The sequence below is a fragment of the Paroedura picta genome, chromosome 3 (assembly GCF_049243985.1).
Source record: "Paroedura picta isolate Pp20150507F chromosome 3, Ppicta_v3.0, whole genome shotgun sequence".
Lineage (NCBI taxonomy): Eukaryota > Metazoa > Chordata > Lepidosauria > Squamata > Gekkonidae > Paroedura > Paroedura picta.
Genome location: NC_135371.1, coordinates 19,975,534 through 20,002,708, shown reverse-complemented (window position 1 = coordinate 20,002,708; position 27,175 = coordinate 19,975,534). Strand labels below are relative to the sequence as shown.

The window sequence follows — 27,175 nt, the reverse complement described above, 5'->3', positions numbered from 1 at the left end:
TTTAACCCATTTCCTTGTTTTGTCTAGACCAGACCTTTTCCGCCGTTTAGAAAACGTTTTCGTGGTTTTATTTTAACCAGTAAAGAGGAGGGGAGGGTTGGTGTAATTCAATGCCTAGACAGATTATTAATAGTTCAGGATGGCAGCTTAACCCTATTATGTAACGCCGGCAAGGTGACAATGCAAATGATTTTAATATCAAGGCTCACTGACTTTCTAACCTGGCTGCATCGTTGCGTTTACGGCGTAATTAAGATGTCACTGCTAAGAAATATAATACGGAGACATGAGAACAAACTATCCAAAATTACAAGGTCCAGCGGGACTAGAGGGTTATATCCATTGTTCTGATAACTGAATCATTACAGCATTTGACAAACTTATCACAGGAATCTATGTCTGCACTCTAGGTAACTGGCATAATAATTTAGTTTAGCCGTATGCTGCTATTGTTCTCACAGTAGACCTTAGGTTGGATTTTAATGGGATCATTCCGAGCGATAAAATAACCCATTTGTCAGATAGGACAGTTCTTTTCCAGTATAAGGAATTAAACTGAAATGTATAAACAAACACGAACAACTAAGTTGTTTCCCTTTTTTTCCCAGTATAGAAAGACCCCTTTCCCACAGCAATAGCTCATTATCTACCTTTTTAAAATATATAGTGGATATTTCACCTTTGTTTTGAGTAATAACCAAGTCAAAGATCACTCATACACAAGAAGTCAAACACTACACAAATAGTTGTCAAAGGCTTAATTAACAGCTATATGTTTTAAAGGAGACAGTTTATTCCATAGTACCAGCTAATGAGGAAGATGTGTCATCTTCATGCAAGACAACTAGGTGCTGTTTTCTTCCCTTTGGTCTCAAACAGTATATCTTTTACTGGGGTAAGGCGGATCTTTAACAGTTAAGCATTAAAGTAGACTGAATGTCTCACCATAACTCTTCCAAAACCAGTCGACTGAAGTGGATGAATAACTGCTATCAACGTAATATGATTGTCATCCGAAACATTTAGGCAATAGCACCTGCATATAAGCACCCATACAGCCAGGGTAGTCCTATAGAAGTGACAGGCTGACTCTGGGTTAATTCAGGGACTGCAACTTGTTTAATAAGCTGGTCTCGGCTCAATATTATCTTGATCAGTGATGGCATTACCTACAAAAGGCTACTTATACTAGCAAGAAATGTACAGGCTGCCCATAAATGATAGATAAATATTATGCATTGGTATTTATTTAATAGCAATAGGATGGAATTAATTGTATTTTTGTGTTGCCATTAGGGGTACATCTGAATCAGAAAAATAGCCCAAAAATACCTTATTGATATTTTCCAGCTATTCTTTCAGCTGTATATAGATTGGGGCTGAATTTCAGCTATCCAAAATACTCCAAAATATTTGGAGGTGGCCAGATAGTCAAATTTAAAGGGATTGCAGTCTCTTTAATTGCCTTTTGGGTGAGCTCACCACTTGCAGAAGGTGTTTAAAGGGACAGCAATCGCTTTAAACACCTTCACTCACAGCTTGCAAAAAGCATTTAAAGGGACCACATTCCCTTTAAATGCCTTTTTCCCCCTTCCATAGACAGTAATGGAGGACAGGGGCATCTTCTTTGGGGTCCCATAGAATTCACCCTCCTGGTCCAATCTTTTTGAAATTTAGGGGAGGCTGAGAAAAGACACCAGCACCTATGCTGAAAACGTAGTGCCTCTACCTAAAAAAACAGCCCCCCCCCCGAGCTCCAGATACTCCCAGATCAATTATATATTATATCCTATAGGAACTGTTTACTATAATGGTCCCCATGGGGTATAATGGAGCCAAAAAATTGGGATTCCCAAATATTTACCAACTCTGACTATCATACCATTGTCGGGAATTGGGAATACTGGGAAATACTGATATTTTTCTGGTTCATTATAGCTGAACAAGAAAAATGCCAGGTGTTGGGGGGGTTTTACACACCCCTAGCAGCCATTTGTTTTTGCAGGTCAGAAGTTTTGAAACAGGGTTTTTAATGGAGGCACGTAAGCTTAAACTTGAAAGGCTTAAAAGAGAAAAAGACCCTCTACAACATTAAACGCTATTATGTACCTAATGAGGGAGGATTTTTTTTAAGTCAGCCACACAAGTTGAGTTTATCAAAGCACATGTATAAATAACAACCAGCAATTCAAACTCTCCTACAATGAAATGCTAGAAGAAAATGAAGCAAGCCTTTCACATGCGCCATTCACCCAATAGCTTTGGCTGCACTAATCTTTGCCGCTCAGAGATTTGACAATCAATATATTGTTATCAACACACATTAATGCCAACAAAAGCAACCGTTTTCTTTACCCACATCTTCAAATCATTTATTTATTTTTTAACATCAAAGAGAGAGTAAGACTGGTAGTATTAATAAGCATTTGTACCGAGGTAATGAGACCTAAATTGCTTCAAAGCCCCCACCGTCAGGTTGTCCCCTTTCCTCTACAAATTTACATTGTGTGTTAAATTAGGCGCTTTTTAAATTATAAGTACAGTGGTCATTTTTGATCCCCTTCATGGGGCATTGCATCCGCCAGATACTATCCATGAGGTCTAGAAACTTTTCGAACCCTTTTAAACCAAAACTGAAATATTGAATCTTTTTAAAGAGGAAGAAAACCCTACAAAAATAGGTTGCATCATGAGTAGAGAGAGAGAGAGAGAGAGAGAGAGAGAGAGAGAGAGAGAGAGAGAGAGAGAGGCTGCCATTTTGAAAAGCGTCAAGCAAAAAAACAAAAAAAACAAATCAAGCTCATCAAAGTTAAAATAAAGTCTCTCTCTCTCCCTCTCTTTCTCTCTCTCTCTAAGACTGCTCCCTATAACATGTTGTTCCTTATAGAAAGTCAGAGATGGTGGCATTTGCTTGATTAACTTGCTCGACAAAAGTGACAGCTGCTGAGGGTGTATGTAGATAAGCCGCACAGCGCAGTTCCGCCTTTGTACATCTGTCAGCAAAAAAGGAATACTAAAGAGTGAAAAGAGGCAAATTGGTCCCAAAAGGCAACCTATTCAACTTAGGAGGTTTGCTCTATTCAAGCACTCGCTGTGAAACTCAAGTACTAGGTAGCTTATTCAATTTCATTCACTCTTTAGAATGAGCCCACAAGTGTTTAATTTCTTATGCTAGCGGATAAAAGGATGAAGGGAACTTGCCTTTTTAAAAAAATACCAAAAAAAAGCCCCCCCCCTCCCCCAAATTATTATTTCTGGAAGCATGGGTTGTTAAGATTTGCTGATCAATGTCCACAACATGAGCTCACCGCTAGTTTTCTTCAATATTTCTGCTATTAAATCATAATGATATGTAACAGAGTCAATGCCTCACTCACTTGCTTTAGGAACAAAACTTGTTTGAGGAAGGGCCGTGTTTACCCATCGTGGTGTCTTGCCTAGATAGACGCAAGAGAGAACAACTCTAGTTTAACAGCTTTGTGTGTGTGTGTATATATATATACACATATATGCCATGGATTCAAATGAATTCAGTTTCCAAAAGAGCACGCATGACATCTGCAGAAATTCAGGGCCTGCCCATCAATCCATGTCCCCAACGGTCATGTAGGAGATAAACTTTTCTAAATCCCATCTAAGAGAGCAGCTCTAGGCCTATACTTTTGCAGCTCCAGAACTAGACTGCCTTAATTCAGAAGGATCATCTTACTTTACCAAGATTTTTTCTTTTTACTAAAAGAAAAAGAAGGCCCTCTTTCATTATTTTCCCATTTCCCCGACCACAGCCTCTGGGCATGCTCAGGGCCGGATTTTCCTATAGGCTAACTAGGCTTCGGCCTAGGGCCTCAAGATCAAGAGGGGCCTATATTCCACATTTTTTATAAAGGTTAGTACCAATCACAACATGTTTCATTTAACTTATATATATATCACAGTAATGATGTATTTTATTATTATTTATTTATTTATTTATTTGATTTGATTTGTATGACCGCCGCTCTCGGAAACCAGCTCGCGGCGGTTCACAACATTTTAATACAGATACAATATATTAACCATTAAAATTCCCCATTAAAACCCCATTAAAACAATGACTAAGTCACAATGATGGCGATTAAAACTATTCCCGTACAGGCCCACTGGATGAGCAGAAGGGAACGGAGGATAATTGGGCATAGGATGGAACACTCTGGGGAACCAGGTCAGTTTAGTACTGGCCTCCCCCCTCCGGGGAGAGGGGTCCGATCTTAGCCCCGGGCCATCACCCGGCCTTAGACAAACGCCTGGCGGAAGAGCTCCGTTTTGCAGGCTCTGCGGAACTCAGAGAGCTCCGACAGGGCCCGCAGCTCTTCAGGGAGCTCATTCCACCAGGTAGGGGCCAGGACCGAAAACTTAAAATGGGAGGTGAAATGGCCACATAAATGGAATAGCCTAGGGCCTCTTTTCTTGTAAATCCAGCCCTGGGCATAATCTTGCACATAGGCCCGGATTGTGCGTTTGTGTTTCCATTTTGTGTTGCGTTAGGAAAAATGCTCACCACTTTGATGGGCAGAGGCAAAGAGGGTGCCTTTTTTTTTTTTTTTTTTTTGCAGAGACCATTAGTGGAGGTGGACACAAATTGACTCCCACATCACCCTGCAGGTGAAGCTGAGCTACACTGTGTTAGGGGAAGACATATTTTACCCCCACGTGCAGAATGCTGTTAAGATTTACTAATGAATGCCTGTAGCAATCACATATGGACACCTCTTGCAGAAATCTACTTTCAGCATAGGAATAATTGGCAATATATGATTTGGGTAGGGACTAAACATGTCCCTGGAATCCTGAAGGTCTGGAAAAAACAGGGAAAAAATAAAATAAAATAGTCTGATACCTACAAGAATGGTAATTGGAATGTGTCCCACAGGAATCAAAGGAAGTCATCTGAGTAGAAATTATGAACAATTAAATAGACTGAGATTGGGGACAGAACTGAAGAATACAGAACCCAACTCGACTCACTGAATAGGTTTTTGTCCCACAACAGAATTTCAAAGCCCTTTGCCCCATCGATAGGAGTCCCTGAGAACTTGAGTTGCATTTCTTGGTCATGCAGGAGAATGAGAGCAAGTCAGAACTCAAGAACTATCAAGGTAACCCTGATTGTGCCATGACATATACTGCCTAGGTCTTTCCATAGGTGCCCACGCTGCACTGCGTATATCAAGACATCATAAGGAGAAAGGCTGTTTTCCTTTTTAAAGTGGGAGTTCATTCTATAACTTTTCACAAATCTCTGATCTTGGCATCCTTCTTGCAAATGCGGTCCAAGTCAAAGCTGAATGTATACTAGGCCTCTAATCACTAGGTGCACATACTTGTATATCCATCAATGAAATCATCTGCATGTATTTTACAAAATATTTTGTGTGAAATGTTGGCCTTCAATTAACCTGCTAAAATGAGGGCACCCACTTTTCTGTTATATAAATATTCAAGGGACAGCAGTCTACTAAAACAAACGCCTAAAAATTACATAACTAACAAAACTGAAAACTGTCTAAATCACAGTGATCTAAAACAACATCCAATAGAAACCTAAAATACAAATAAACCCACATTAAACAGCAGGGGGGGGGGAAACAAGATCTCAGCTTGGAGCCAATAAGAAAACTGACTGACTCCCTAAGTGATGTGCTACCAAGTTATGCAACTACGATGCATCTTTACTTAGGTTCACTTTTCTCGCTGTAACCTTTTGGTCAGTCACGAAGGGAACACCATAGAGATGGTAGCCTTTTCTTGCACAGCCTTGTCCAGGATTTGTCTCAGGCACACAAAACTAAGAATCATACTAATGGATGTACAAACCTCATGCAGACCCCAAAACTTGGAAACTTGGAAGGTTGTGTGTACCATATTGAACCGCTTCCAATTCTTGTGAGTCTTCAGAATGGAGTCTGGGTTATCTGGGGTAACTTATATAGATATTATTGGTTTGCCCCATCTGTCTTATTTTTTTTTCTGTGTATTGTTGCAGGGGTAGTCAACCTGTGGTCCTCCAGATGTCCATGGACTACAATTCCCATGAGCCCCTGTCAGCATTTGCTGGCAGGGGCTCATGGGAATTGTAATCCATGGACATCTGGAGGACCACAGGTTGACTACCCCTGTATTATTGTGTATTGAGGTTTTATGGATTTTATTGTATGGTTTTATGCTGTAACTCGCCTCAAGCCTCTACGGAAAGGCAAGTAACAAATCTAAATCTAATAATAATAATAATAATGAGAAATCTGGAATCAATGAGGCAATACCTTTCACCGCCTCGCCTAGCCTTTCCTGTGCTCAGAACTTTGTGAAAACAAACAGGCGTAGGTGACCAGAGCAAAACAAAACAACGTCACATAGCCACCTCTGCTGCTTTTCAGGACAAAGAGGCCGTAGTAGACACGGTATTAATTCTGTGACTTGGCAGAGAGGCTTCAAGGTTTAGAAGTCTTCTTGGGAGCAAAGCAGTAACTGCAAGGCACATGCCACTTTCTGAAACAAAACAACCAGTGTTCGTTGCTGGCCTGCAAATCATTGGCAGCAATGAGGTCTCGCCCAGTCCTTGTCCGGCAGAAAGCACGGAACGCAAAACACAGTTGTCATAATTGTCGTAAAACCGAAAACCAGTTAAAACCGAAAATCAGTTCTTTTGTTCAGGCCTAGAAGGGAATATATGTAACATTTAATATTCAGCTGGGAGACAGCTAGCAGCAGCCAAAGTAGCATCGCTTTTTAAAACCAGGCCCAATGGTTAGCAAAACTATCCTGTGGGGGAGTTGGGGCCTCATGCATCACCTCCATGGGAGCCAAACGCAGAATCGTCCCTGGTCCTGCTTAGGTGAATCAGTGCCTCTGTCTCATAACATTTTGCCATCCACGGCCCAGTTTTCAGCAGATGACCTCAAATGGATTTTGTCACCAGGGCTGAGGACTTAGAGCAATCAGCTATATTCAAGACATATACAGCAATCAGACCCGATCCTGGATTTCTTGTCCAGACCCAGCAGGCACTTATCCGTTTGCCTCCCCTGTTGTATCTCTGCACACCGCGATGCGGGTTTATTTTAAAGATCACAAGCTATCCGGGAGTGCAGATGTCTTTCCTTTTATTCCAGAAACCACAAAGAAGGTAGGCACAGTGGGTTCTTGCTATTCTGAAGCCCACTTACGTGTTTAAAACCATTGTCGGCATGAATGAATAGGGGCTCTTAAGGCATAATAGAACGTGGTATGGAACATCGGGAGCTGTGACCCATCTGCCTTCCCCTGAGTTATGCCCCCCGTGAATAGGACTCCTTCGGATTCTTCACGTTTAGATATTAGCTGTTCTGCAAGGAGTTTAGAGCGTCATACATGGAAGGGACTGGTCCAGGCTTTTCCGCCCCACAGGAGCCGTGACCTGGACAGCCCTGTCCAACACTCAAACCACGACGCCCCCCCTGGCTCTCATGCATTCGTCAGAAAGGGACGAACGGCAAACGCTGTGCACATGGGGATTGTGCAAAGGAACCATAAGAGGACAGCATCGAATTGCATATTATCAATAGCACTCTCTTGAGCAAGCGAATCTAACGTTCTCCAGTGGCAAATCCATAGCGACACGGAGAACGCCAGCGGATCTCGCTGGCTTGGGCATTGATCTCTCCAGGCTTCTCTCCTGCCTGCGTTTTCATTCATGGCATCTGAGTCCAATGAAAACGAGGTGGATGAATTGAGTGGGAAATGAATGTCGTGCCTAGGTCTGGAGCTTACCCCTCTATTGAAGGGCGGGAGGGAGGCCTGCTGTTCAGTAGCAAATTCACCGCCATTGCATCCGTTACCTTCAGAACACCTTGAATTCAAAGGTCCGCAGCAAAGCCTCTTTTCAGTATCTCAAAACAGAGTTTGCCGTCCGGGCAAGAGGGAAGGGAGGGAGGGAGACAGGGGCAGCCTTGTCTTTGGAGCGTCTCAGCCAAGCGCTTGCCTCCGTTTATTCGTTCTGGTTGGGGAGCCAGGGCTAAACGGAGGGGTCATGGGTGTGAGTTACTATGGTTATTGAGCAGCATCGCCCGTAGTTTTGCTCTCATGGGCATTAAAGCACATCATAATGGACAGACAACAGTGGTTAAAGCAAGCAGGTTGGATTACTATGTCCTTTTGTCAGAAGTATATAATGTCTTGTAGTCAGTTTTAAAGACTTCTCAACCCCCCAAATCCACCCAGCGGCCGCCCGCTGAGTAATTTTGTATGCTTAATCTCCAGCCCTTCCCTGCAAGCTTTCTGCTAATTTGAGGCAAATGGGTATTTTTGACACTAAATAGGGCAGCGAGGAATCCGTGACCTAGAAAAACTCCATTCCGAGGCAGCGAGAGGAGAAAAAATATTCTTTCAGCGGACTTTTGTAAGGCCCTTTTGAATGACATAAAGTAGTTCTGACTCAACCGCGCCGAGCGTCGCCTTAATGGTTTGCAAGCAAAAAAAAAAAAACAGGGGTGGAGGGGGGGGGGAAACAAACTTTTGCCGAGCATCTTCCCTCCCCATCCATGCGCACATTTACTTTAACTTCCCCCCATAAAACTTGTCACTTCAGATTGCCATCAGCCACCACAACAATAATCATTCCATGCTTATTGCTAATTGCAAGCACAGCTGAGGCCCAGCAGGGAGCTCCTTTGCACAGTCCCAGGCCTTTCTACCAGCCTCAATCTGTTGTATGGCACTTGTTCACACACAGGGGGGAGAAAAAGAAAGCAAGCTACCAGCAAAGGCAGAAAGAGGCAGAGTCACAGGTTTCTTGTAATCCCTCTGCTACCCTGCTGACAACCCAGCCCCAGAAGCATTCCTGGTTTTGTCCGCCTCTTTACAAAAGCCGGAGTGACCTTAAGCTACTAGCATGTGGGCTTTTCTTTTTTTTAAAAAAAAATTGAAGAATACAACTCCTTCAGGTGCATTAAGAAGCAGGGCTGCATCTGGCTTATGAGATTCTGTTTGCAGCACCCCTGGAGCGAACTGCGGCTTCCTGTAACATGTAAAATATGAGTGTGAACTCCAGGTTCATGGCAAGAAACAGGAGGTCAGGCTCCCATTCAAACCCACCGAAAGGAAATGGGAGCCTGCAGATGTTCTGGTGGATGTGTAATGACACCACCTCCCTCGGAGCACAGGAACCCAGCACAGCTTTTCATAAAATGTGCCGTCGCTGTCATCCGTGTGTGTGTGTTACTTTGCAGATTTATTCATATCATTTTTTTTTCGCTTCTTGCAGCTCGTACAGTCAGAGATGAGCTGGCTCGTTCAGAGGTTTTACAGATCGCTGATATTTGGGCAGGTTCTAAAGAAACAAACCAAAAAAGCACTACCAACTCTTGAGCTACCTGGATTCCTTTTTGTACCCTCTCAGGAGAGAAATCCAGAAAGGAGCCCAGCTTCAATTTAAGAGAGGTGACTTGGACGAGGAGTGTATTGTGCAACGTAGTTCAGTTAGTTTAGTTAATTTTATTACGGTCATAGACCAGCACAAGGTGATGCAAAAAAAAAACCCATCCATTAAAACCAGGATTGAAAACCTCTTAAAACATAGTAATACAAAAGAGAATCCATAATAAGGTACATAAACACAAGTGCCCAGTTCACTTGAAACAAACCATTCTATTACGAATTTTCATCGCTGCTGCACAGAACTTGGGCAACGTAAAGCTCTGTATGGATCTCCCAGTTGGGTAAGGTGGCAAACTTTCTAAGCAGCCTCTTCGGCGGTGCCCTTAATGGAAGCTCCTGCCCTCGCTGTGGCTGATAGCATCTGGAAACCATGCTATCAAACAAATTCGCTTGCTAATTTCTGCATATCAGACCACTGCGAAAGGCACATCTATGGGAGCAAGTTAGAAAGTTGGCAATCGTGCCACAGAGTGAGAACAAAAATCATTAGCTGGTGAAAAAAGCAGGTCTGTAAAGAACGTACCAAGTCACCCAGTGACGTAAAGACTCCGTGTATGAGTGTGTATTGCGTGGAGAGCAGGGATCGGGGGAAAGCGATATTGATATTGAGAAAGTCTGGTTAGATCTACTTAGGTTCATAGCAGTTTAGTCCTAGTGTTCATTCTCCTCACCAGGGTCCTGATTTAGACATGTTGACACAGCAGAGAGGAAACTAGGAGTCTAAGGATTTGTAGACGGAAGAAGCCAAGAAAGAGCTAATACCTCTCAAACACTCTTGTCTGGACTCCAAATGTTTTGAAGGCAGGTCTTATTCGGAAGGCTGCTTCATATATGATTAATTTCCTCCAGGGACGGCTCCTTTGTATTGGAAAGAAACGATTCCTAATTACATGGGAGGTGCCCATGGGACAATAACACGAGCATCCTTTAAGTTCCATGCAGACTTGGCGGGAAGCTCTGACTGGCTCTGGCTTCTCAGAATGTGCCCATGGCAAATACAGGCAGTACATGCCCAAGTACCAGTAATTTGCACACTGTGTCCTGCACTGGCACACTGAGTGTTAACAGGTACTACACTTAGTCTAACAAGTACATGACTATGTTGTACATTTTCAAACATAGAATCATACAATCGTACAATCTTAGAGTTGGAAGGGGCCAAACAGGCCATCCTTGATGGAGTCAATCTATCAAACATAAGAAAAGCCCTACTGGATCAGACTAGTAGTCCATCTAGTACAGCATCTGGACTCACACAGTGGCCACTCTTGTTCCTCTGGATGGACAACAGCAGGGCATCAAGGCCTTTCCCTGGTAGAATCATAGAATCATAGAGTTGGAAGGGGCCATACAGGCCATCTAGTCCAACCCCCTGCTCAACGCAGGATCAGCCCAGAGCATCCTAAAGCATCCAAGAAAAGTGTGTATCCAACCTTTGTTTGAAGACTGCCAGTGAACATTTGTTGCTTTCATACATTGAATTTTTAGACAGACGATTCAAAGATTTAGAATGTACCCCGAAGAATGCATAATGTGTGAAGTGGTCTTCAGCTCTAAGAGAAGAAGGCGCCAAGAAGGCGCAAGTTCATTGACAGGCCTAATTTTTAGAAAACAAAGATATCAGAATATTAATGGTGGTAAGGGAAACAGTTTTGTTTTTTTAAGTTGAAAACAGAAAACAATGATAATGTTGAAGATCGAAAAGAAGAGTTGGTTTCGGAGTCTCAACACAGCTTGCAGTCACCTTCCCTTCCTCTCTCCACAACAGACCCCCCCCCACGAGGTAGGTGAGGCTGAGAGAGCTCAGAGAGAACAGGATCAGGCCCAAAGTCACCCAGCTGGGTAAATACAAAGGAGTGGGGGAACAAACCTAGTTCTCCAAAGTAGAGGCCCCCGCTCTTACACTATGCTTTCCCCAGGAAAATAACTGAGAAGCTCATTTATTTGAAAGACTAGTAAAAAAAGCCCATTTTATCCTTCAATAAAATGGGCGCTAGCGAGCGCTGGGCGGGGAAGCCTTTGGAGGGCGAAGGCTTCCCGGGGCCGGGCTCTGCGCAGGCAGGCGTTGGCGATGTGGGGCATTGTCGTGGCCTCTCTTGGGGGCGGGGAGAAGGCCGCAGGGCAGGCGGGCAGCCACGCGGGAGGTCGAGCGTCCTCCCGGGGCGTGGAAGAGGCTCGGCGCTGCCGCGGCTCGGGAAGGCTGGTATGGGGGTGGGAGAAGGGCGGCCGGTCATCCTGGCAGCTTACCAGAGCTGCAGGCGAGGTGCCCCATGTTGGAGACGCCGCAGCGGGGACGCAGGCCGGCTGGGGCTGGTGGGCGAGGGTCGGAGCGACGGCGAGTGGCAGCAGGCATGCGCGGGAATCCGCGCATGGGCGTATCAGTCCATGGTGGAGGTGGCGCAGGGCGCGCTGGGTAGGCGAGGCGCGGCCTAGGCAAGGCGCAGCAAGGCCTAGGCGAGGCGCGTCGCCACGGCAAGGGGAGAAAAGGGCCAGGGAAGCGGAGGACGGCATCACAGTGAGTTGTGTTGCGGGCACGGACCTGGGAAAGGGACGGTGGGGGTGGGGCTGGCGGGCATCGTGGCGGCTGGCGGGCATCGTGTTATCGTGGGGGGAGGGGGGTTGCGGGAAGGGGTCGGGCGATCGAGCAGACGGAGGGACAGGGCAGCGCGCGGGAATTTAGGGCACCTTATTCCGGAGGCGTCGCTGTTGTCCGTCTGCATGGCCGTGAGGGTGACGAACTCCAGGGCGTCCTGCACCTCCCCGCCGGCGGCACCACCGGGCATGGTCGACGGAGAGAGCCGCGAGCGGTCCCCGCGGGTCGTCCCGGCCATGGCGGAGCAGAGTCGGCGGCTGGGCGAAGGCGCGCTCACGGCATGGAGCGGGGCCGGCGGCGGAGGCGCTCAGGCCGGCATGTGGGAGGCCCCGCGGCTTTCGAGGCGGACGGTCCGAGGAGCGAGCCTGGCCCTGGCAGAGCGCCTTCAGCCCATGCGGGCGGTCGGAGGGAGGGAGCCTCGGGCCTCTTGCGGCGTCAGGGTGCCAGGCAGGGAGCCCGGAGACTGCCGGGGGCTTTCCCAGGCGGCGGCCTGACGCGGCGAGAGGCGCTTCGCGCCTCTCGCCGCGTCAGGCCGCCGGGCAGGGAGCCCCCGGCAGCCGCGCTGCGCGCGACTGCCGGGGGCTCTCCCAGGCGGCGGCCTGACGCGGCGAGAGGCGCTTCGCGCCTCTCACCACGTCAGGCCGGGAGCAACTGCGAACCGCGCTGCGCGCGGCTCGCAGTTCCTGGGGCTGGGAATCGGAGGGACCAATCGGCAGGCGCTTCGCGCCTGCCGATTGGTCCCTCCGATTGTCTGTCATGAGGAAGGGTCCAATCTGGACCCTTCCTCATCCCGGACTCATCCCGCCCCAGGACCCCTTACTGTTTTATTTAGTCCGTGGCGCCCGCGGCGCCACGGGCGGTTTACAGATCAGTATCCCACATTTCCTATCCTCTCTTTGCTCTTTCAGTAGAGAGTGCTTGTTTCAAATAAGCACGGGGAATTATTTACGGCAAAGCTAAGGCATTTGTTCTTCACTAAGGCAACAGACGGCCATTTAGATATAGAGCATCTGCTTTGTGTGCATAAGGTTCCACGTCCAATCTCTGGTTGGAAGCTCTTGTGAAATAGGAAAATTCCTTCTTGCCTAGAGAGCTACCTTCAGGTAGAATAGACAGCTCTGAGCTAGAGGGTCTCTCTCGGCTTCATGCATTCCATTGCAATAGGGCGCCATTAATACATTCCTATTGGAATGAAGCACCCTTTGTCCAAGAATAGAGGGGGGCTTTCCTGATTGCCTACATATGCCTAATAGGTCATTTAATGCTTTAAAACCAGGACAATTATGTCTTTTGGAGCTCAGAGTTTTTGTAGCTTTTGCCATCATTATTTTGTTTGTTGTTGTTGTTCAATTTATTTCCTGCCACCTCCGAAGCCAGCTCATGGTGGGTTACAGTGTCCATTAAAAAAAACATTAAAACCCGCATTAAAAGACATAAAATCCCAGAACATGGCAGGAAAAAAAACCACCCATCCCCATTACCGGAGGGGCGAGGAAGGAGGTCAAGATGACTCAGTCCACTACTCACACCCAGGGGGGACCCATCAATCTTCCTCGCCGACCCCAGCCTCAACTATAGACCTGGCGGAAAAGCTCCGTTTTGCAGGCCCTGCGGAATGCTGAAAGTTCCTGCAGGGCCCACAGCTCACCCGGAAGCTCATTCCACCAGGTCGGGGCCAGGATCGAAAAGGCCCTGGCCCTGGTCGAGGCTAGGCGCGCTCCCTGGGGCCGGGAACAACCAGGAATTTACAGGCAAAATCTCTATCTCATCTATCTGCCCTTACAAGGGCCATCATGCTCATTATAAAAGCTCCCCAAACTTTCCTATGCTGCTGCTACTTCTTTTTCTCAGCAGTGTTGGCAATGAAAATATTGCAGTGACAGACACCTTGAGTGGGTATTGTGACTGTGCAAAGACCAAAGTCAGGATGTTCCTTTTACTTTATGCTCTCCCTGCTTCTATGAATTGCAGCCCTTCAGGCAGCAGTTCACAGGACGGAGCATGACGGAACTACTTGTTGCATAAAGCAGACCATTTGTCCCAGGCACTGACACAGTATCCCATGAGTCAGTAGAATTTAAGATGACCTAAGCAGGCAATTATTGCTCTCAACTATAGTTATTTCACTGCTACATCTCATTTTGTATTATCATGTAGCTATATTGTATATATTTTCCAAAACATGCCTTAAAAGACACTTGAGATTTGAATAAAAGTCACAGGGAATGTTTAATTGGCCAGGATACCCTGTAGAATATGCCTTGGTAGGAAATCCTCTATCTTCCTGATGGAGCCATGCTCAACCTTACTTACAACACACAAATTCTGAGAAAATGTTACCTCTAACAGGGTTTGAAGTTTTGTTAGCAAGTAATTTTCAACATGTGCGGAATAGGATCCAAGCCACAACCGTAAAGATCCAGATACCAGCTCCTGAAAGCTCGAAATGAAAAACTCCCTGTACAAAGCTGTCATTCTTTAAAAATTTATAAGCTACTCTTCTACTTTAAAGAAAGGCCTCCAAAGCAAGATGTTGTAAAATCACACCAAAATCAAACTGGATTAAAAAACAAATAAAACCACCAGAACAGCAACCCACCCCCAAAAGCCTTAGATCAAGATATGAAATATTGCAGAACAATATAAACAACAATCTGTCTGCATCCTGCAGAACAGTCTTCAGCTGACTCTGAAATGACCTACAAATCTGTTCAGGGATAATGTTCCTTAAATGGGGTATCATTTCTGTCTCTCAGGTCTCCACTGCCTCACCCAGACCACTTCCTCAGTTCTGTAAATTCCCAGGTCTGGGTTCTTAAAGATCTGACCAAAGCCAGAATTTCCACATAGAAATCCACCTCCTTGGGAGGAAATTCAAATTGCACACTCCCTTAGCCCACATTTTGTGACTCTTCCGATACCTGAATTTTTAACTTTCTGAGGATGTCAAACTCAGCATTTCCAGAGAAGGCCTCTGATGCAGAGTTTAAAGACTAGGCAAGTCCATATGAGTGGGGCTCCTACGAGTGCCATATTGCCAAGGACACCAAAGCTCAGAACCCCAAAACCTAGGTGTAAACTGCACGGAGCTTTTATTCCAATCCCAGTTCGATTCAGTCCCTACCATTTACACAGAATGCGATTTCCATTTTGATTTTGGGCGATTTAAATTTTCCTTCTGCAGCAAGAAGGATTGATCCGGAGTGACCCTACCTTTATTGTGTGATATCTTAGAGTGCTTTTAATGCTCAATATCTCAAGATTTGGATTACCTCCGTGGTAGAGACTCCCTGATTGGCCAAAGGTGGCCATGTGACAAGCTTGCCTTAAAGGAGAAGCCCCTAATTTCTCTCAATTTCTGTCAGTCTTGGATTTTTTCTCCCTTCTCTGCCTTCTTTGATCCTCTTTCCCCCCCCCCCCAGAAAAGAAAGAGGCTCCCTGCTTGGCCCCTCTCCTCCCCCCTTCAAGAAAAGAAAGAGGCTTGGCTTCTAAACTACCCTAACCATGTGCAGAATACTTTCCTGTTTCAATGGGGGGGGAAGAAAGACCAAATTCAACAGGATTGACAATGGAATAAACAAAGTAAGTGCAGACTCTGCCCTAGTTTCTCTCCAGTAGGTATTATATTGACGGCATCCCTTTCACTCATCTGCCTTTCCCTTAGCTGCACACTTTCATGCAACAGATTTAACCACGATAATTAATGAATAAATTAATTTTGGCAGAGATCTCCTGTGTTCAAACTCGCAAAGCGTATCAGGTGATGAGGCGATATAAATAGTACTTTACTACGAACACAGAAAAAAACTTGGCTGCCTTGAAAAGTACCACTACTCCATCTGAGCGGCCTCCATTCAAAAGAAATGCTGAAGAGCAGGGAAGCAAAGATGGTAATTGCCTACTTCCTGAACATCTTTGTGGCCACGGGGCAACTTGCATCACTGTGGCTGTCCTTGGGACTGAAAAGGCCACAGGGTTGCATGGGTGGAAAAGAACAAGTGGCGTGTATTAAGCGAGTGGTCCTCGTTCCCTTGGGGTGCAGAGCTAAAGCGATAAATATTTTATGAGGCCGCCTGTGCCCAAAGGCCTCCCGAGAGAAAGGGGACATTCTACGCGCGACAGCCTTGACAAAAAGGCAGAGCTGAGTAATTTAGAGTAAGTTACGGCATGACAGATTCACCCTCCTGAATGGGTTTGCAAGTCTAATAAGAAAAGTTGAGAACTGCCGGACGACAGAAGCTGTCACACCCCTACTCAGCCGCCCCGGGGAGCCTGTTGCGAACTTGGCAGCCGAGGACGTTCTGCAAAAAAGGGTAATCCGTGACTGGGTGTCACTCACCGATCTTGCCCCACGCCAGTGACAGGCCCTGCATGCCTAAACAGCCAACGGGCAAGCAGGAATCTAGCAACCGAGCCTTTTCCCTAGGGTGCAGGTGCTTCTCTGGCAGCTCCAACGGCGCGAGGAGGCCTGCCAGCAAAGAAGAGGGTGTCAAGACTGGAATGAGTTTGTGAACTTGTCTCACTTTCTTGCCACCGTGCAGTGTCAGCTAGCAAATCTGTGCAGAACTAAATCTAAAATACAAGGGAGGGCAAGAAGAGCTGATGGCAGTAGAGGAAGGCATCCTCCAAACATCACTTCTGACCTGCACTCCCCTCCCACAGCTGTTTTTCATACAACTGCTGCGGAAACATGTCAGCGGTTGCCTCTGGCTATGGAAAAACATCTGCGGGGGGAGAGGAGTGTGGTGGAAAGGTGGTGGGCAGTGGAAGAGTGAAGCACCTGTCCCCTGCCTACTACTGCCTACACCAGACTGTCAGTGCTCAGCTGGGATGTTCAGCAGAGAACACCACCAGGCTTCTGTTTGGGGTCTGCCTCACAGAACGTGCAAGTAGTACAAGTACTGAAGCACGTTATTGGTATGGAACATCTACTGGTGCAGTCCCTATAACGGAAATGATAATGGATGTGACGTCCATGGTCCCGTCTTAGGGAGCGCACCAGTAAATGGCCTGCAGTGGCCCATTTGCTGCTCTGGCACCACCACCACTGTCAGTCTTCCAAGGCCAATCCTGCCCTGCGAGGAACAGGAGCGGCCTTGGAAGACACTTTGCAATGGGCATGGCACCAGACCGATAAGCAGGCCTCAGTGCTGGGCCTCACTGCTCTGGCGCCATGGCCACCAGGCCACTCCCACCGTCCAGAGAGGAGGCAGTGTAGTGCCCAGGAGCCACAAAGGTAAGGAGGGGAAGGGAAAAGGGAGTGGGGGGAGGGAGTCTGGGTTTCTGAGAGGGGAGAGTGGGCAGGGGACAAGGATTCTCGCCCCTTATGTAGATGTTCCACATAAGGGGCTAGGATTCTTGCTGATGGTTTTTGTCTTCTTTGAGGGTAGATATTTGTTTGTTCATTATATTTATATACCTTCTTTCCTTGCGGCTCAGGTGAATGCATAAATGTGCACTCCACATTTTTATGTTCTACGTGGATTTTCTTAACAACAATAAAAAAGGGGGCAGAATGGGTTTGCTAGTTAAAATGTCCCCAGAACTGGGATACTTAGCTCCCCAGTGTTGTTTATGGCCATATAACCTTTACGTCTGCAAACCACTGGAGATTTCCTGCCTTGCAGGGGTGGGAATTTGAAGCAGTACAGCTGCATGTGAGATTCGCATATGTGAAGGGCAAGTGTGGTGCCCAAGCTGGAAATGTGATCATTTGTTCTATGTCATTGCCATTTTGAAGAATTTGGAAGCCAAGACAATGATGTCTGAGTAGAACCATGTTTGCAGTAAATGGTATTTTTTTGCAAGCCACGCATGGTGGACCTAAGTGGGGGAATAAAGTGATGTATTACAAAACAACACAAAATGAAATGGTCCATGAAAAATTGGGCAGGGGGAGACTTGCAGTGATTCTTGACCAGGTACTGAAACAACATGTGCCAAGCAAGAAACCCTGAATCTGAGTTCATTCTTCCTCTTGGTCCTATTTTCATCAGTGGGCCATAAAACCATAAGAATCACATCTGAGTGGATCTGAATATGCATTGTGTTTGAACTTGGCGCATAGTACATGATGTTCGGCATGTTCCTTGGAAAACTCTCGCTTCTCTTGCAGCAATGGTACACCAGCTCCATGAATATTATTTGCACCTGGCTGACAGACCGCATGGACCTTCAACTTCACATCTATCAACTAAAAACCCTTATTAGGATAGTAAAGGTAAGTGTCTTCATATGTTGCTCAAACAAGACACAAGAAGTTTAAAAAATGGTAATGAAAAAGCATGAAGTCAATCAAGGGAGTCATCAATGGAAGACTTATTGAACTATATCACTGACATGGGCTGGAAGAGCTTTATAACCAAGTCAGTTTAATATATTTTTTTTAATTTAGATTTTTATACCGCCCTTCCCTACGGCTCTGGGTGGTTTCCATCAAACATTTTGGAACATTTACGCAGAACAGTATCAATATCAATATAACAAAATAACAATAACATACCAACTAGAACAATAGTATTTCAACAACAATAACTTTGACACTCCCTTGATAGGTTTGAGCAATATACTTGAAATAAAGAAATCAGGATGTACATATCAAAAATCTGAAGAAGGGAGCAGTGACTCACCAAAATTCATTCTCTGCCACACATTTTGTTAGTCTTTAAGTTGCTACTGGAATCTTGCTTTTTTCTATTACTAAAGACAGACTAACACAGCCATCCATCTTGATCCACATAAAAAAATGTTTGGGTTAATTTTGGATCCAGATATGGGGAGGACGTGCTTTTTATTATCCTGAATTCCTCTCCCAGAGAAAAGAATGGCCCTTTAAAATTCCAAGGGAGGGCAATGCCACCAAAGAACTATTTGAAGAAACCAGACAATAATGCAACCAGGCCAGGCCTACCCAATCAGCTGTTAGTTGGGGTTTCCAGTCCCCTGACATTTCAAAGGGCCATTGTTTTAAAGAGAGGTTGACCTGGTCTCCAATTGGTGAAGCCGGCTCCTCTCACAGAAACTAATGGCTCTTTGAAATTTAAAGGGAAGGAGGCTCTTCAAACTACTGCTTGGCAGACCAGCTTCTTCTGTGTCCCTCTAGACTGCCTGCCCTGGAAACCTGAAACACTCCTGAAATTTCGAGAGATAAATTTTCATTATCCTTGGAATTTGGGAGTACCTGGGGTCATTTCAGATTACCCTGAGCTGACCTCAAGCATTTAATTTCATTTCATTTTTGGCTCGGGTATATTTGAGTGAACACCCCCCTATAAAACAAGCCACATAAATGTGGGGAAGAAAGAAACATGGAATTCTTAGAAATGTGAACATCGCTTTGCAAAGTTGTTTTGCACCCTCCCTACAACTCTAGTCTCTTTCTGATGTCACATTTTACTACACAAGAAGATCTCACTAAGCGATATCACAAGCATAGAGTCACATGGAAGGGACCCAGGAGCATTTCCTTTGCCAACCAGTTCACGAGAAGGAAAACACGAATACAGGAAGGAGCTGCAGCACAGATTTCCCACCAGCAATCTCACACTTCTGATATTACCAGATTGCACAGAAGGAAACTACCCCTTAGCACTCCTAGGCCAGGGGTAGTCAACCTGTGGTCCTCCAGATGTCCATGGACTACAATTCCCATGAGCCCCTGCTAGCAAACGCTGGCAGGGGCTCATGGGAATTGTAGTCCATGAACATCTGGAGGACCACAGGTTGACAACCCCTGGCCTAGGCCTCCATGATAGGACGATAATGAAAACCACTTGGAAATGGAGCCAGGCAGCCAGTGTTCCATGTGGGAGACTGAAGAAGCTTCTCAGGTAGCTTTGAGCATTTGGATCATTCCATTACAATTCCTCTTCCGAAGCAGTTCCATTTTCAAGTGGTCACCATCATGATTATCGTCCTGTGTAAATGTGGCCTCGTTTATATTTCTTTAACGAAAATTAAGATTGATAGTTGCTTATTCAAGGCCCACCAGCAAATCCATGGCTAGGGTGACACTGGAATTCAAGCCCCACCTTTTAGGCTACTGGATTCTACCAGTCCTGTTGGGAAGTAAACATTTATAAGTGTACTTACTGGGGGACAGCTACTGCCAGGAACACCTCTCCCCCAAGCAGTGAAGTAATTATAGTAGTATACCCTTGCATTTCTTCAAGATACTTTTGGAGAAAATGAAGCTTTTGCCCCCTTGCCCTTCGCTGGATCAAGGGTCATACCAGTTCTTCCTTTCTCTCTTTACTTTCTCTCCACCAAGTCCCCATATCATTCTGAACCTTAAAAAGAATTAAACTGAGATGAGATTCATCTCTCTCCATAGAACTTCAGTTTAAACGGGTCAACATGTCTTCTCTAAAGAAAATCAGAGATTTTTCAGAAATGTTAAATAGTCTGTCAGCTATTTCTTGGCTGAGGGTGTGCAGCAAAAGTCAAGCAAAATATGTCCAGAGCATGACTCAGTAAGCATGGGTCCATAATTACTCTCTGTGGACCACTAACATCTTGCTAGGATGGTTGAATTCCATAATCTCACAATAGCACCATGTGTTTGGTACTGTATATATACGATAAGTGTATGTATAGAGAGAGGCCATTATGTATAAAAAGCAGGTGTATTTCAATTGTCCTCACATTGTTGCTTATTTTATTTTATTTTTTTCGATTTTCATATTTGTAAAAACTCATTTAAGGGGCAGACTTTGCTTTTGGCTTCAGATCTCCATGTCTTTGCAGCTACTGTAAGAAATGCAGATGAGAATAATTTATTTAGGACACTGAAATAATTTCTTTCAGACGCAGTTTTTTAGACGAGATTGCATAGGTGAAATAACATAACCCGAATGTAGCCTCTTTTCTGTGCGTGTGTTTGTGTGTGTATTGGACACATGATAATTATTTCAGTGTGAAATCTCAGTACCTTACATGAAATAATAAGATCACAGGAGGAGGTAAATATATATTTGATCATTTTTGGTTCTCTGCAATGCTTTTTGCCAAGGAGGATTAAAACAGTAGAACTGTGAACTCTAAAAATCAAGGCATGAATAAATTACTAAAGGAGCTTTTAATTTTCATAAATAAAAGCAATAGGTATCAGCACATTATTAATATGTGTTAGTTGGGGGGCACTGAAAAGCATGGCAGATGTCTTTTATGTTATTACCGCTATGTAGCAGCTAAAAAAATTAACAATTTCTCTAGGCATACTAGCTATCTGAAACACTGTTAAACTGTTTCTTGGTGTTAAACGGCACAAGAATTTTACTAATACTTGCATTTCTAACCTGCAGTTGTATTCTGTGACATCAAAACAGTCTAAATTTAATCAAGAACTACTACTAATTGACAGTTTCTTAATTCACCTTTTGTGCAAGAAACAGCCACTTATCTGTATTCAGTTGTGGGCAGGACTATGCATTTCGAGATTAACATGGGATTTTGGGGCCTGTGTTGGAGAGGAGAAGGGCTGGCAGGTCACAACAGGGTTTCCCAATGTGGTGCCCCTAAAACCTTTCCTGGTGTCAATTGAGTGTTTTTAGAAAGTGGATGGGGCCAAGTGGAGTTTTTTTTCCATCGAGACCTCTGATTGGCTATGCCATTTGTTAAATGTTCTTTGTAAACATTCTAAAATGTTTTGTGTAAACCGCCCAGAGCCGTAGGGAAGGGCGGTATAAAAATCTAAATAAACAAATAAACAAACAAACAAACAAATAAATAAATAAATAAATAAATAAAGTTGCTTCAGCAACAGCTGCCATCACAACAAAGGATTGTCACTGTAGTGCTGTGCGTGTTCCCTGTAAGAGGCATCCTGTTAAACAGAGCTTCTGCTTGAAATGTTGAAGGGCTACTATTAGAATTACTCCCTGAAATGTTGCGGCTGGCTCCACCTCCTGCAGCAGCCATTTTGCAATTAGGCCCATCACCCTGGGTCAGAATTCCAGAGGTGCCCATAGGCTTTAAAGATTACCTAAGTTAGAGCTTGTGCTCAGCTCTTTTTTCTCCAGGTATCAGTTCTCCCTTACAAGGTTCCTTTTACACCAGTCTCACCCAGGCCCATTATGCACGGAGTGGAAAGTCCACATTCGGGGTGGAATGGAGGCGGCTAAAATCACTCGTTCTCCATGCCGCCGTTTCAGCGGCCGTGCATAATAGGCCCCAGTGGAGCAGTAGGATCTCACTTAATGGGTAGGAAACGGCCTTCCAGAATATTTGCAGGGAGACTCGATAGATGCAGGCATCACCCCTGCTTACTGATTCTGTCCTACAGATGTCCTGCAGCTTGGTGTAGTGGTTAGGAGTGTGGACTTCTAATCTTGCAAGCCGTGTTTGATTCCCTGCTCCTCCCCCACATGCAACCAGCTGGGTGACCTTGAGTTCACCACAGCCCTGAGAAAACCGCTCTGACCGAGCAGGAATATCAGGACTCTCTCAGCCTCACCCACCCCACAGGGTGTCTGTTGTGGGGAGAGGAATGGGAAGGTGACTGTAAACCACTTTGAGACTCCTTTGGATAGAGAAAAGGGGTATATAAAAACCAACTCTTCTTCTCCCCCCCTCCCCCCCACAAACACTTCATATTCAGATGACCTTGACAAAGGCAGGTTTGGGAAATACATATGCTGAGGCAATTGTTGTGCTACCCAATGAATCCTGGAGAGCCAGCTTGATGTAGTGGCTAGGAGTGGCAGTTTCTAATCTGGCAAGCAGAGTTTGATTCCCAGGTTTTGCCAAGTTCTTTGCATCACATCTCAACACATACAGGCAGTAGAGACTTTAGACCAGGGGTAGTCAAACTGCAGCCCTCCAGATGTCCGTGGACTACAATTCCCATGAGCCCCTGCCAGCCAGTGCTGGCAGGGGCTCATGGGAATTGTAGTCCATGGACATCTGGAGGGCCACAGTTTGACTACCCCTGCTTTAGACCATCCTCTTTGGTACCACAATACAAATCAAGATCACAGTGCTCACAAAGCCATGCAGAAAGCTACACCAGATCCATGGCAGCCAACAATTCTTCCACCCGAGATGAAGACCAAGGCAATACCAAAGGAACACTCAAAGTACTTTCTTCGGCCACACAGCACATCCAGTCGCACACTTAAATTGTTAAACAAGCGTAGCCCTGAATGGTTTGCTAGCTCAAGCTGTCGGTCTGTCCTTCTCCACCCTCTAGTTTGCATGCTCTTCGTTGGCTTCCTGTTGCCGGTTAAGTGCATAAACCAACCCTACAGCGTGCCTGAGAAGGAATTCAGCAATGCTGCTTCCATGTCAGATACTTGTCGGATAGAGGGCTTGCTTGGCTAATTTTCTCCAGCCAGAGAAGCAGGAGGCAGCAATGAGTGAGCAGATGGGGGAGAAATGGCAAATCTGACCGTCTGAGCAACCATTCGTTCACGGAGAGGTTATTATGTTAGTGCAGTCACAACACTGGAAAGAACCCACCAGGGTTTTTTTTCTTATGCTGTACCCGTCTTCCACTCAAATATGAGGTAATGCAGGTGAGGAGGGACAAAGCAAAGAGATAAGGAGATTAAAAAAACAGAGCATGTGGAGGGAAACCAGGATTCGAAGGGCCATCTTCAAGCTAAACCCAGATTTTCATGAAAATAAACTGTCCGGCCCTGACTGTTTTCTAAACACACCTGGCGGGTGGCATGAATGTTTATTTGTTTGTTTAAGAGGAAGAAGAGTTGGTTCTTATATGCCGCTTTTCTCAACCCGAAGGACTCTCAAAGCGGCTTACATTCGCCTTCCCTTTCCTCTCCCCACAACAGACACCCTGTGAGGGAGGTGAGGCTGAGAGAGCCCTGATATTCCAGCTTGGTCAGAACAGTTTTATCAGTGCTGTGGAGAGCCCAAGGTCACCCAGCTGGCTGCATGTGGGGGATTCAAACCCGGCTCACCAGATTAGAAGTCCGCACTCCTAACCACTACACCAAGCTGGCTCTTTATGGGCACCAAGTTGAGAACCTTGGAGTTAAGAGGATTTAGGTGTGTTTTGTGTTTCTGCCATTTATTATAACTCTATATATTGCCATGTATTTCTTAAATTGGTGACGAGGACCTCTTTGTTATGTAATAACATGCCATGTTCTCAAACGGCTTCCATGACACCCATTTGTGCATAGTGTTTTTCCTTCAGCTAGAAGGCTGCTTCTGCACATATGTGCCCTGAACTGGATTATCCCATCCGCTGTTTTACTGGTAAAACCAGTTGTAACGCTTCCTGTTGAAGGGACCTGGATTCAGAGTCTCTCTGTTCTTTCCCACTTCTCTACAGATAAATGGCACCAAACCAAATAGCTGTCAAGCCAAGATCTGACCACTGAGTCCAGTGTCTGCTTGTATTCAGCACAATGTTACAATCTTCAAAGTATTTACCATGGATTCCATCAGCCAACGAGTTGAAAATCCTGATCCGTACAATCCTAAACAGAGTTATGCCCTTTTAAATCAACTAAAGCCAATGAGCTTAGAGAGGTTATAGCTCTTTTTCGGATTGCACTGAAATACCGTGGCGGGATAAAGTCCTATTGGCGACAAGGAGAAATGTGTGATATTAATCCAAACTGTATTTCCTTCCTTTCTTAACACCTCCTCCCCACAACGCAAACTTCTCCCCCCCCCCTAGAAAGCGTACAGAGATTTTCGATTGCAAGGAGTTCTGGATTCCACCCTGAACAGCAAAACCTACGAAACAGTGCGGAACCGGCTCACCGTAGAAGAAGCCACGGCCTCAGTAAGTGAAGGAGGAGGGCTTCAAGGGATCACCATGAAGGACAGCGATGAAGAAGATGAAGAGGATGATTAGCCCGCCCAAACACACCTGGATGTCGCCTGGAAACCAGTGCATGTACCTAGTCTGTTATTCAGTTAGCCACATTAGGAAATTTTCTGTCCGCTCTAAATGCCCATGGAAAGTCTACCAATACAATTGCCATTTTAGCTGTGTGGTTCTTAAGATTTAGCACCTCTCTTTCAACTCATCGAGTTTCCTGATTTCATATCTAAATGTTCATAAGCAATATGGAGCACCATTGTTTAAAAACTGTTAACGGGAAAAAAAAAACAAATCTGCATAGAAAACATGCTAGGTGTGTCCCTGTTATAATTAAAGTATAAATGACGCTTCATTAATGTACTGTATATACATTGATGGTAAATTGTTGTGAAGACAAGTGAAACAAGTACTTACATATCTTTGTTTCTCTCCTGTGGATGCCGACTGCTTCAAAAATAGAGCAAGATGGCTACAGATGACCCTTTTTGTTTGTTTGTTTTCCTTTTCTTTTTGTACATTTTGGGGACAAACAAGAAACCAGAAGTCAGAATTATTCCTACTGAATAAACCCCCAGGCACCTTCCCTCCAATATAGACGGCTAACTTTGTAGAAGTGACATACCATAATAGTCAATCGTCTTGCCACCGCAGGTTGGCTCTGATCACCTTGTCCACGTTATGATCCAGAGCAGTTGTTGTATGTCAACATCTCTCCCACTCTCTCAATGTTACACTTTTTTTGTTCTGAGTTCCGATAACTGTGTTTGTAAAAAGAACAACTTTAATTACAATCTTAGACTATACAGATGTGTTTATAATAAGATAATAATAATAATAACAACAACAACGATATCTGAAGATTTCTTTGGGTAGATTGTAACCATAGTTTAAATTTCCTTTTGTTTTCACAATGTTTTTTATATCTTGTCATGTCCATTGCATTTGGACCAGTAACTTGCATGCCCTTGGGTTACCCCCTCCCCATCCTCTTCCGGAAGCTTTTCTTTTCTGTGTAAAATAGTGGATCCATCTTGCTTTTTTGCCTTATACAAGCCGACAGTTGTAAAAGTGTGAGGACTGTGGCTTCTCAATAAATAACTATTCAGATGTCCTAAGAATAAACGCTGGAGTCTTTTTATGTCTGCCTTAGGAAGAGAAAAACAAAATAAGAGCAAACTTTGGAGAGAGAGAGAGAGGAAAAAAACCTGTAAGAGAACCGCCACCACCCTTCTAGAATAAAGGAATTTTCTTTTCACGTGGATGTTTTTATAGTTTGTTCATTAAAGGGGTTGTTTTCTAATTCACTCACAAGGGTCTGACATGTGGAGGCACTCAAAATCCTCCAGTCATGCTTTATATCACTGATGGCTGCAGTCCTTCTCACACTTACTTGGGAGTAAGCCTCACTGAACCCAAACAGGGTCAGGCCCCGAGAAAGGGATTTTCACTGTTTGTCACAGGAAGTCTCTCAGTCAACGAAGAAATCATTCAGGCAGCTCAAAGGTGAAAAGAAAAGCAAACACAATTAGCAAATGGCCTATTGGTGCCACGAACTGTCAATAAAAAGCTACTAATCAAGGCTTGCATATGGTTGCTCCTTATATTGTGTCTTTCCAAATACCAAAACACTGGTCCTCCCAGCCAAGTATTGTCTAATCTGACTGGCGACAGTTCTTCAAGGTCTCTGGATGGGGGTCTCAAGAAGTGTCATCGGAGATCTTTTAACTGGCAATACCAAGCAAGCAATGAATTTTAAATGTATGCAAGCAAAGAACACACCCTGCCACTAGCCCTCGCCCTCTTATCCTTATTTGCTGACATAAAACACATAGATAGAAAATAGGGATTCAAGGTCCTTTCCAGCAACTGGCAGGAGATTGAGGGGGGGGGAGGGTTGGCAACCCTAATGGGAGTATCAGCAACTTGAAAACGGACCACAGAAATCACCTGAAAGCCAATGGAGTCTGCTATTTGTGCAGTGCTACCAAACAAAAATTCAGCAAAATCAGAGTCCAGTGGCACCTTTAAGACCAACAAAGATTTATTCAAGGCATGAGCTTTCAAGTACAAGCACTCTTCCTCAGATTATGAACTCCCATCATGACAGTGGTAGTTCACAGACTGAGGAAGAGTGCTTGCACTCGAAAGCTCACGCCTTGAATAAATCTTTGTTGGTCTTAAAGGTGCCACTGGACTCTGATTTTGCTGTGCTACTCCAGACCAGGACGGCTGCCCATTTGAATTTAAACAAAGATTCAGTAAGTCCCATTGAAGTTTCTTCTGAGTAGACATGCAGTAAGTGAAAAGTAAATCAGAATTGTACTATATGACTATAA

At 44.9% G+C, this 27,175-nt stretch overlaps 1 protein-coding gene across 22 annotated transcripts in view; it reads left to right on the top strand.

The window, feature by feature from the left end:
- CADPS (calcium dependent secretion activator) overlaps positions 1 to 26,094 on the top strand; it is a 438,674-nt gene extending 412,580 nt beyond the window's left edge. For all 22 annotated transcript variants that reach the window (XM_077325020.1, XM_077325018.1, XM_077325022.1 and 19 more), the window contains 2 exons: positions 18,159 to 18,263; positions 24,690 to 26,094. In XM_077325020.1, coding sequence (XP_077181135.1) covers positions 18,159 to 18,263; positions 24,690 to 24,869 — 285 coding nt within the window. In that variant the 3' untranslated portion in view covers positions 24,870 to 26,094. The remainder of the gene's footprint in view (positions 1 to 18,158; positions 18,264 to 24,689) is intronic.
- Positions 26,095 to 27,175: the final 1,081 nt, after the last annotated feature.